This window comes from Pristiophorus japonicus, chromosome 14, assembly GCF_044704955.1.
Source record: "Pristiophorus japonicus isolate sPriJap1 chromosome 14, sPriJap1.hap1, whole genome shotgun sequence".
NCBI lineage: Eukaryota > Metazoa > Chordata > Chondrichthyes > Pristiophoridae > Pristiophorus > Pristiophorus japonicus.
The window spans coordinates 168,173,676-168,185,662 of record NC_091990.1 but is presented as its reverse complement, the minus strand read 5'-3'; the positions used below and the strand labels follow the sequence as shown (position 1 = coordinate 168,185,662).

Below are 11,987 nucleotides of genomic sequence, written 5' to 3'. Positions count from 1 at the left end.
GAAGCCCATCACCTGAAGAGGATGCTGACCCTATCCTAAATCCCATATAAATAATTGGGGAGGTGGAACAGAGGTGCCCATCTGGAGAAAATGCAGGGAAATTGGAGCAGAACCCAGGGGGCATAGGTTAATGATTGAAGTTGGGAGGTATGTCAGGTGAAAGAAATTAGAGGAGGCAGAGACCCTAAACAGGCTGAAGAGGAAATGTATGGGCTTGCAATGGAGGCCAAGGACTGTATTCGATCAATCTTACTGTCTTCATGTAATGGATGGAATTACCAGCGTAGGCCAGGGATGTTCTAAAGCTGAATGCTGAGGTAGGAAGTATGAGTAGTAGATTAATCTAACCTCCCCCACTGGAATAAGGGTCGTATCGTAAACAGGGCAGAAACCTAATAGGCAATCTGCCAATTTTGTACCCTCCCACAAGGAAATGTGGGTCACGGTCAGAAAATGTTGAAGAAATTTGAGTTAAATGATTACTGCACAAAATTTCACATTGTGACTGATAGCAATATGTTATGTATGTTTGAGATTGCAGTCAGAGATATTTAGTGGAAGCATCTAATTCCTCATCTCCCCCCACCCCCCCCCCCACCCCTCACCCACACACACACAATATTTTCTCCACCCTTGTATGTCTTGACTTTTTTATTATTCATTCTCAGGATATGGGCATAGCTGGCAAGGCTAAGTATTTATTGCCCATCCCAAATTGCCCTTGAGAAAGTGGTGCCTTCTTGAACCGCTGCAGTCCGTGTAGGGAAGGAGTTCCAGGATTTTGACCCAGCCCTTGTCCTTCTAGGTGGTGGAGGTTGTGGGTTTGGGAGAGGTTGCTGAAGAAGCTTTAGCGACTTACATCCTGTACATAGTACACATGGCACCCATGATGCAGCTGTGCTGGATGGGCTGATGATCAGGCAGACTGCATTGTCCCAGATGGTGTCAAGCTTCTTGTGTGTTGTTGGCAGTTGAAACCATCCAGGCAAGTTCAGGGCATTCCATCATACTCCTGACTTGTGCCTTGTAGGTGTGGGAGAGGGAGAGTGGGAGACAAGTGGGCCACTCGCCACAGAATACCCAGCCTCTGACCTGCAATAGTAGCCACGGCATTTATGTGGCCGCTCCAGTTGAGTTTCGACTGACTGATACACACTGGGGGAATGAGTCAGCAATGACAATGCCATGGAACGTCAAGTGCAGGCGGGATCGCTTAGTTCCATCTATAACGTGCCGCATCACTTGTTTAGCATGAACATAAGAACATAAGAATTAGGAACAGGAGTAGGCCATCTAGCCCCTCGAGCCTGCTCCGCCATTAATAAGATCATGGCTGATCTGGCCGTGGACTCAGCTCCACTTACCCGCCCGCTCCCCGTAACCCTTAATTCCCTTATTGGTTAAAAATCTATCTATCTGTGACTTGAATACATTCAATGAGCTAGCCTCAACTGCTTCCTTGGGCAGAGAATTCCACAGATTCACAGATGGACCTGTGGTATTTCACTAGGTTGCCATTTTATTTCCAGGGACACCTGGTGCTGCTCCTGGCATGGGTAGAAGATTCTGGGATATGGTTTAGTGACTGCATCAGCTCTTCGGTTCCATGTCCAAATGGCCATTCCTTCTCACAAGAATCTGGGCACAGAGTGTCAACAGGCTATTCAACTTTGGGAACCGTCACGGTCAAGCCCGATCCCTCTTGTCATCTGAGGTCTTACACATGCATTTTCCCCAGAGGGGGTCATTGGACAGCGATGGGGGATGGGGCATTCCTTTGTAAAACACAATACCTGTTTATCTCCATAATGACCAGCTCACCCATGGAATCACAAATCAGCCAATCAAAGTTTCGCATTCCTGCAGTGTCCTTCCTCTTGCGTGCCTAGTGGCCATGAAGCAATCTATTTCTTCCACTGTTTTTACGTCCAGCAGATCGTGCTCCGGGTTGTACCCATAACAAAGACACCTTTTTATGCGGACAGGTCATTAGCCTGACCAGGTGGGCACCAGCTAGATCCGATGGCAAGGGATGGGGGCACCATTCATGCAAGTACGCCTCTGGCTGGCAAAACAGAATCCGAGGCAGGATCGCTGGTCTCCCCTTGCCACGGCGCGGTTCAACTAGCAAGTTAATTACAGAAAAGATAATAAAGATGTTCTACCACTTTCAGTTAATGGCCGCTTTTCTCCACCTCCCTTGCCATGTGGCACCGAGACCAACTGTAGAATGGTAGTGCAGAACCTAACCTCTATCTACATAAAGCACAGTGTGTGGGCGTTCAAATTTTAACGCAAAGTTATTATGCAAACTAACTGGGGACAGGAACTGCACTCGGTGAGGACCAGTAAATACGCGGCTGGTGGGGTAAGTGTGGCCAGCCATTGATAGCGCTGTTAAGGCTGGTTAAGAATACGTCCATTCCTTGTTAATAATGTTCACCAGTGGGGGGGTGAGATTAACGGGAATCAACAATTATTTTGATATTGAGTTGCGACAGAAACAGGATTAGTCAGTTTATTAAAAAATTACCTACGCCATTGTCCTCTGAAAGAGAACTTTTCTTGTCAGGATAACAAACCGGGTGTAGAGACACATAACAAAACATAGAAGTGGGGAACCTATCGCTCATGGTTGCAGAAAGCAGTGAAGGAATGATGTTTAGCGAGAAAGAGGTAGATGGAGGTTTGAATCCGCATTTTGGATATGTTGTACGCCAAACCAGCTCAAAACCAGATCGCTGAAACTCACCCCAAGCTGCTGCAGAACCAATCATACCTTAGGTCATTTGTAGAAACTTTAATATTTCCTTTTTTTAAATGGACTCCGGGGGCTTGACTTTATTCACCAAATGCATGCGTAACATATTTTGCGTGTTTGTGGTGTTGAGGGTATTGGACAAATGGTAGCAACAGTTTACCCACTCCCTCCGCCCCGCCCCCAATTTGTACCCTGTTCATGAGGCAGTGATTCGCGTTGGGATACACAAGTTCCATCGGCGCAGGCGCCCTTTGATATTTCACCCAAGGGTGTCATTGTTGATGGCTTAATAAATGCAAACTCTTTGACTCCAAGGGACGTCAACGCAGAGTCTAATCATGTCTTCAGCTACACCCACCCAAGTGCACGTGACTGCGGGGGAACTCACTGGCCAGCAAGCAGTCGTCATCTCTCCCAGTCCAGACTAAGACCAACTGGAGAATCCTACATCAGCCAGGGTTCCGGCTTCTGAACACTGCGCTGCGATCGAGCCCTGCTGAAAAGTGCGTCAGTACGGATGTTGGCGAGAACAGAATCAGATGGCCACCTTGGCCGAGATCCGAGATCAGCACAGAGTGGTGAGGGGTGGGGGATATAACCGAGGATCTGCCTGGTCTGTAAGGCTCTGCACCACACTGAGTGGTGCCAGTGGGGTAGCAGGTAGTTGGAATGACAAAAGTCCCATCTGCCCAGCCTCACCCATAAGGCCATGTTGGAAATGATGCTGCCGCTGCAATTTGCGGCCATTTGGAATGTTTGCGGAAGAAAAGGAAAGCAGTTTCTAGACCCCTGTCTGTTCCCAGGGGCTCGGCGTTATTTCAACTGTATCTAAAAGAGACTAATTTAAGTAAATTAACCCTGCCAGGGTTAGATAGAGAAGAGGTAAGATTGTTGCTTCAAACACTGTTATTGTAATTACTTTCCGCCCTTGGCACCCTCTCCAATAAATGATAGTGGCTACAGTGAAGCGCGTCAGGCGTACATTGAACTGAAGGTTAAATATTCACACAGCTATTGCAGTAATTCCCCTTCCTACCACTCAACAAAATACACTAAAGAACTTCTGTTCAGTGACAAGAAACACAATAAATTGAAATAAAATCAAGCCCATTGTCCTACATTTGTCTCTTGTCCAATTAAAATGGAGTCCACTCCACTGGCAGTGGATGCCTGCCAAGGCTTGACTAGGGCGGTGGGGGGAGGGGAGACAGAGCAATTGGATTGAAGATGCTCTTCACCAGCCATCAATTGAGGATCAGGTCATGCTGAAAGTCAGTGGCAGCTTCCTGTTAATGCTGCGGAAATCACTTGAGATGCACACAGACTCAGAGAGAAACAGGGTCTCCAACGCGGTACTGGAATTCAGAGAGAGACAGGAAGAAAGAAGTGAGGATTGATGGAGTTGCCTCATTTGTGGAGATATGCATCTAACCACAGATCACCAGACTTCTTCAGGGACCTGGGGGAGAAAATGAGCACATCAGGTGAATCAGTGGCAGACTTAAATAGGCTCGATTTACAAAATGTTAGCGATCCGTAAATGGGACAATTAAGGCACTGAACAAATAAAGACTTTCCACAAGAAATATTACTTGGACCTCACTGTGGGCCGTGAATTGTTTGACGACAAACACATGGTACAGATGTTCATTCATTTCCTTCACATTGTGGGCTCCTAGCCAGCACCGTGTTGCTTGAATGCATCCGTACTGTTTAACCCAGCTCCTTCACACTGTGTTAACATACATGCCAAACTAGAAAATTAGCAATAGCTGGACAACAACTTCACGAAAAAAGACCTGACCAACAGCCCCCACAAAACTGACAACTCAAAAACAGGCCCGAATGTAGTTACACTGGAAGTGACAGTAGCATCAAGCAAAGCAAGCGCTCTACTCGGAACTCCTTCACGGCAAACGAGCCAAAGGTGGGCAGAGGAAACGTTACAAGGACACCCTCAAAGCCTCCCTGGTAAAGTGCAACATCCCCACCGACACCTGGGAGTCCCTGGTCAAAGACCGCCCTAAGTGGAGGAAGTGCATCCGGGAGGGCGCTGAGCACCCCGAGTCTCATTGCCGAGAGCATGCAGAAACCAAGCGCAGGCAGCGGAAAGAGCGTGCGGAAAACCTGTCCCACCCTCCCCTTCCCTCAACGACTATCTGTCCCACCTGTGACAGGGACTGTGGTTCTCGTATTGGACTGTTCAGTCACCCCTAAGGACTCATTTTAAGAGTGGAAGCAAGTCTTCCTCGATTCCGAGGGACTGCCTATGATATGATGAGTGGTATCAAGGGAGCAGTGGTGAAGGGAGAGTGGGGAGATAGAGCTGGGTCTTCTAACAGAACATTGAGTGCTCATGGGACCATCGCTGGAGTGTGTAAAGTTTGAATTCTCGCTGACTTTTTTCCACAAACGCAGATAAACGGGCATCGGGTCTGTAACGCTGGATGTCTGCTCAAGAACAGTTAGCATGAATGAATCGGTCCAATTTGCTCCCTAACATTTTCCCCCTCATCTAACATTAGACACAAAATAGAACTCATATAAATTGAATGCTTGCTTGCTGAATATATTAGTTATAAAATTCACTAGATTCAGGGATAAAACCAGCAGGATTGGAACTTTAGAATGTATCAAATGTTGCAGCCTTATTCAACAAAAAAAGAAACCAGGTAACTATAGATCAGTGAGTTTAATGTCAAGAGTGGCAAAACTGAGAATTCATCATCTGGAACACAGTAAGTGGCCGGTTAGAACAATATGTAAGCTGATTAGAGAGAGTCGGAGTGTTTAACATAGGCCCTTTATAAAACTAGGCTAATAAGAATCACCGAGTCACATGGGGGAATCAATGGATATTGTATACATGGTTTTTCAGAAGGTTCCAGACAAGAAATTGCTAATTAAAATTGAGATTTGTACAATTGAAGATAACCTTGTGTCATGGGTAGGAGGCAGAGAGTTGGGATAAAAGAGGCATTCCTGGATTGGTTGTAGTGATGAGTGGCATGCCCAAGGATTGGTGCTGGAGTGCCAACTTTTATGTATGCATAATATAGGAATCCTGGACCAGATGACAACCTTCGGCCTGATTTTAACTGGGAGCGGGAATTGGACAGGCAAGGGAAAGGCGAGGGGCCAATCGCCTACTGACCTTGCCAGCCCAAGCGATTTTAACTCCTCGGTCTCATGTGCCGCCCGATACTGGAGCGGGGTTTTAGGCAACAGGAGGTCAGAACCAAAGGAACGGTCGCCCACAATAAGGTAAGTTGTGGAGGGAGAGGGTTTCAGTAGGGTCAAAAGTCTCCTTGTGGGGCATTCCTGCTCCCCCTGGCTCCACAAGTACAAAAAAATTACTTACCTGCTTGGGCCTTTTCTGGTCCTGGATCCACTTCCCACCTGGCAGGAAAAGCCTTAACAACCTCTCCACCCAAACTACCGTTAAAATTAGGGTCAAGGCCCGATGATGTCATTGCACCCTGATCTACATATTTAAAGAAGGACCTCATCAACTTCAGGCAGGTGTCCTTGCTGCCTGCTCAAAGCAGGTTAAAACAGAAGGTGACAGGAAAGGTGGGTATGTTACCTGGAGCACATGGATATAAAGTTAATTCAGGTGTTTAAAAGGGGAGATAAATATGTTATTGGGAAGTAAGGTTATTAAGGGAAAGGAAGAAACGGAAGGGAATTGGGATGAACAAAGACTGAGCCCACCATGGGTAACAGAATGGCAGAGCAGGAATGATGGGCTGAATGGCCAACACCTATGTCCCTTGTTTTGCTGAGTTGTAAACTGCTCCATTTATACTCTCCTACCCATGCTGTCCACAGCTCAGTCTGTAAACTGTACTACAGAAAGTTGTTGAGGCCCATTCGTTAGATATATTCAAAAGGGAGTTAGATATGGCCCTTACAGCTAAAGCGATCAAGGGATATGGAGAGAAAGCAGGAAAGGGGTACTGAGGTGAATGATCAGCCATGATCATATTGAATGGTGCTGCAGGCTCGAAGGGCCAAATGGCCTACTCCTGCACCTACTTTCGAGGTTTCTATGTTTCTCAATATCGGAAATCTTGCCCTGCAAGTGTCCTCGCTCCCGAGATACGGATGATCTGTCAAGCTAGAAAAGTGACAGATTGGAAAAGCTGGTTTCAAGCGCATGTGCATTGTGCGCTGAAAACTAGCTTTTCCGACGCCTTCTCAGTCCGTAGAAACTTCGCACGGACCCGGGACATCGGAATTCCAGCATCCACGTTTTCCTCGATTGATCCATGGCTCCATAAAAAGGCAGTGGGACTGCAGCCTGCACAATCTCCAATAACAGTACTGAAACCTGCTGCCCAGAAAAAGGCATGAAGCCAATGGAGCAGAGAGAAGGGGGAAGGAGACGAGAGCAGGGAAGAGGGGAGTAAATTATGAAATGCTGCCACGCATGTCCAGACTGGTGCGTGTATCGGTGCTGATGGGGCAACCTCGGAGTACAAAGGAAGTTTGATCCTGTGCTAATTTTTACAGGCAAACACTGACATGAGGAGAAATGCTGAGTGTCTGTATAAAGCACACAGTTGGCATGCCTGGGTCAGGCCCTGGGTCACTGACGATATCTGTATCAATGTTAAATTAGCTCCCTCACACTGAGTCTGGCTTCAGCTAATTCCCCAGGCAGGTCGTGAGCACGCACTATTATGACAGGAGCAGGTTTTTAATGACACTGTTTTAACCCTATAATAGGTACAGGAAATGAGGAAACAAGGACCATGTCATGTATCTCACACTACTGTACATAACTGTATCTTACCATGCTATACATGACTGTAACCAGAGATGACCTGTAACCACAAGCTTACCTTACCACCAGGGGTGCACTTGCAGGAGACACTGGATACCTGTCCCAGACAGGTATATAAGGACAGGTCTCAGGCAAGTGTGGCATTCGAGAGCTGTGTAATAAAGGTGCAGGTCCTGAGTGACCTTGACTTCAGTATGTGCCTCGTGTGAGTCTGTACTGCAGGGACAGGACTTTACAGACCACACATATAATTAAACGCTTCTCCCCATGCCAGCTTTGAGGTGGAAGTTAGAATCAAATTTAATTTTCCCAAAGAATAGAGGGTTAAGATGGCAAACTTGACGGCAGGTGACACGGTGCTAATGATGTGTGCATTACTCACCCGACAATATCCTTGAAGGCCTGCAACAAAGGCTTCACCTGATAGTTCAGGCCATGCTTATCACACAGCGATTTCACTAAAGGAGCAATCTTGTGGTAATTGTGACGAGGCATCATAGGGAAAAGACTGCAAAAAAATATATTAGAGAGAGGAAATTAAATGCTGTCATTTGTAAAGGAGGCTAGTATCTGAATAGTACTGCAACTGGAAGCTGTAACTTGGAGCCCACTATTGACCCCTTTTCCCCCTTACTCCACTCCAGCCCCATATTCTTCCTTCCTTTGGTTCCACCCCAGCGTAAGGGACCAGTTTTAACGCAGCCCATCTGGCAGAATCAGGGCGCTGGCGTAGTTAAAATCAGCACGGTGAACTTACCGCCCTGTTTCTGCTCAGCCGCCATAGTTACATAAGAACATAAGAAATAGGAACAGGAGTAGGAAATACGGCCCCTCGAGCCTGCTCCGCCATTTAATACGATCACAGCTGATCTGATCATGGACTTGGGTCCACTTCCCCGCCCGCTCCCCATAACCCCTTATTCCCTTATTGTTTAAGAAACTGTCTATTTCTGTCTTAAATTTATTCACTGTCCCAGCTTCCACAGCTCTCTTTGGCAGCGAATTCCACAGATCCACAACCCTCTGAGAGAAGAAATTTCTCCTCATCTCTGTTTTAAATGGGCGGCCCCTTATTCTAAGATTATGCCCTCTAGTTCTAGTCTCCCCCATCAGTGGAAACATACTCACTGCATCCACCTTGTCAAGCCCCCTCATAATCTTATACGTTTCGATAAGATCATCTCTCATTCTTCAGAATTCCAATGAGTAGAGGCCCAACCTACTCAACCTTTCCTCATAAGTCAACCCCCTCATCCCCGGAATCAACCTAGTGAACCTTCTCTGAACTGCCTCCAAAGCAAGTATATCCTTTCATAAATATGGAAACCAAAACTGCATGCAGTATTCCAGGTGTGGCCTCACCAATACCTTATATAGCTGTAGTAAGACTTCGCTGCTTTTATACTCCATCCCCTTTGCAATAAAGGCCAAGATACCATTGGCCTTCCTGATCACTTACTGTACCTGCATACTATCCTTTTGTGTTTCAGGTCCCGCTATAGTGCAGCACTTTGCAATCTTTCTCCGTTTAAATAATAACTTGCTCTTTGATTTTTTTTCTGCCAAAGTGCATGACCTCACACTTTCCAACATTATACTCCATCTGCCAAATTTTTGCCCGCTCACTTAGCCTGTCTATGTCCTTTTTGCAGACTTTCTGTGTCCTCCTCACACATTGCTTTTTCTCCCATCTTTGTATCGTCAGCAAACTTGGCTACGTTACACTCGGGCCCTTCTTCCAAGACGTTAATATAGATTGTAAATAGTTGGGGTCCCAGCACTGATCCCTGCGGCACATAGTTACTGGAACTTTGTGCTGGGTGGCCCAGGTGTCTGCCTGAATGAGGCGGGGCCTCACTGCTCTCAGCAAATCGTGGTCCTACACCATCCCGATGTACTAACGAGGGACAACTGGGCACAGCACTTGCCATGCACGTTTCTTCCTTTTGTACCAAGAAATCGAACAAGAATTCAAAAGAAACTTCTTTACCCAAACAAAGAGTGGTGAGAATGTGGAACCCAGGAGTGGCTGAAGCGAATAGTATCGATGCATTTAAAGGGAGGCTAAATAAGCGCATGGGGGAGAAGGGAATAGAGGGTTATGCTGATAGATTTAGATGAGGAAAGATGGGAGGAGGCTCGAGTGGAGCATAAACGCTGGCACGGACTGGTTGGGCTGAATGGCCTGTTTCTGTGCTGTATATCCGATGTAATGTAATCCAACGTACGACGCAGTGAAGAACAAGAGACCTCAAAAAAGGAAGTGACCAATTATTTCTGTGGAGACATTGGGTGGGGGGAACTGCACAGAATAATGTGGGCATCTGCCACCCTGGACTCCACATCCCCCCCGACACCCCTACCCCAGCCCCTGGGCCCACCTACCGACCTGCTGACCGAGTCAGCTTCTGGGACCCTCGATATTGCACCGGCCCAGAGCCAGCACGCTGCCGCGCGAGGCCCATTTTTGGTGTAGAGTTCACCGACAGCAGGATAATGAGGCCCGGCATTCGGCGTGGACCATGCCACCCCCCGGCAGGACTGGAAACACTCCACTTGCCGGCTGCACCAGAGTTAAAATCAACCAATGGCTTCTCCAACCCCAGCCAGCAATATGCTGCCGACATCTTCAGCACTCGGAACTTCCAGATCAGTCCCAGTTCAAGAATGACATTCTCTCATTTTAACGTACACGCACAAATCTCATTACTTTGTTAAAAAAAATACAAAAAGCAGCCTCCAAACCCTTAGCCAGTTGACTGCATCTGGCACCATCAGTGTTTGAACCCTTCAGGCTGGATTTCCCGCTCCTGGCTGCCTCGGTTTTCACCCCGAAGCGGCGGCAATGGTGGCGGTGAGCTTTACTGGGCGGGTGGCCAGATTCCAGCGTCCCGCTGGGGTTTCCGGGACCCGTTTCGGCAGGGCGCGGGGCATTACCGCCCGGAAGAGGCGAGCCAGTGTGCAACGCCCCAAGTTACGAAACCGGATCGGTTTTTGCCTCCCGCCCGACCAGTAGCGCTCTGTAGAGCGCCCCCTGCTGGGACCGCCTGTGAAAACGGAGGGACCAAGCTTTTGTTGGACGGCACAGATATAATGGTAAGTACGGCAGGGAATAGAATACGGCCAGGGTGATCTCCTGGACTAGTTTCGATCGCCTGGATGGGTCGGAGAGGAATTTTCCCAGATTGGTCTGGGTTTTTATCTGGTTTTTGCCTCTCCCAGGAGATCACCTGGCTCCGGTTGGGGTGGAGTGTAGAATGTTTCAGTATAAGGGGTGTCGCAGTTGTGGTGAGGCGGACTGGTTGGGCTGGGTGCTCTTTGCCTTTCCGTCATTGTTCATAGGTTTATATGTAACCTTTCTTCACTCAGAGAATTGTGAACCTGTGGAATTCTCTACCACAGAAAGTTGTTGAGGCCAGTTCGTTAGATATATTCAAAAGGGAGTTAGATGTGGCCCTTAGGGATCAAGGGCTATGGAGAGAAAGCAGGAATGGGCTACTGAAGTTGCATGATCAGCCATGATCACATTGAATGGTGGTGCAGGCTCGAAGGGCCTATTTTCTATTTTTCTATGTTTCAGGCTGCTGACCAAGGGCCGTGCAGCTCTTTGTCGGCCGACGCGGACACGATGGGCTGGAATGGCCTCCTTCTACTCTGTAAATTTCTATGTTTCTATGGGCCCAAGTTTCCACAAGAAAAAAAACGGGCGCCCCTCCGAGCTGGGCGCCCGTTTTTCGCGCCTAAAAAAATCCTCGGTAGTCTGCACCTACTTACAGGTCCTCTGGCCCTCGGCGCAGTCAGCACGAGCTGTGGGGGGGCCGAGCCAGGTCCCGGCGCTGAAAACAGTGCCGGGACCTCTGCACATGCGCGCTCCAGACGCCGAACTGTGTGGGAGGGGCCCGAAGCACGCAGCCCCTAGCCCTGGCCCAATGGCCTCACTGGGGCTCCTCCCACGGCCAGCTCCTGCTCCCCGCCTGACCAGACCGTATACTCGCTCTCTTCCCCCCCCCCCCCCCCCCCGCCGCCGACCAGACCCGACCCGACCCCCGCTCCGACCAGACACCCGCTCCTGTTCCCCGACCCGACGCCCCCCCCTCTCTCTCTCTCCCTCCCTCCCTTCCTCCCCTCTCTCTCCCCTCTCTCTTTCTCCCTCCCCTCTCTCTCTGTCTGTCCCTCCCTCCCTCGCCCTCCCTCTCTCGCTCAGCGGCACGAACGGCTGCAGAATTCTCCCTGGCTGAAGCACTTTCACACAGGTAGGAAGATGGTTTATTTAATCTTTTCGTGGCTTATAAATGTTTATTCAGGTTGGATTTATTTGTATAATATTTGTAGAAGTATAAATAAGGATTTATTGTCGAATTTAATGAGTTCCCTTCCCTCCCCTCCCCCCCCTCCCCACCTCGTTCTGACGCCTAATTTGTAACCTGCGCCTGATTT

The 11,987-nt window shown here is 48.4% G+C and overlaps 1 protein-coding gene across 2 annotated transcripts in view; it reads right to left on the bottom strand.

Annotated features, from left to right (window-relative positions):
• Positions 1 to 636: 636 nt before the first annotated feature.
• The window catches only part of LOC139280222 (acyl-CoA 6-desaturase-like), a 109,440-nt gene continuing 98,089 nt past the window's right edge, over positions 637 to 11,987 (bottom strand). For both annotated transcript variants that reach the window (XM_070899835.1, XM_070899836.1), the window contains 2 exons: positions 7,933 to 8,058; positions 637 to 4,220 (listed from right to left, as the gene is read on the bottom strand). In XM_070899835.1, the coding sequence (XP_070755936.1) occupies positions 4,169 to 4,220; positions 7,933 to 8,058 (178 nt within the window). In that variant the 3' untranslated portion in view covers positions 637 to 4,168. The remainder of the gene's footprint in view (positions 4,221 to 7,932; positions 8,059 to 11,987) is intronic.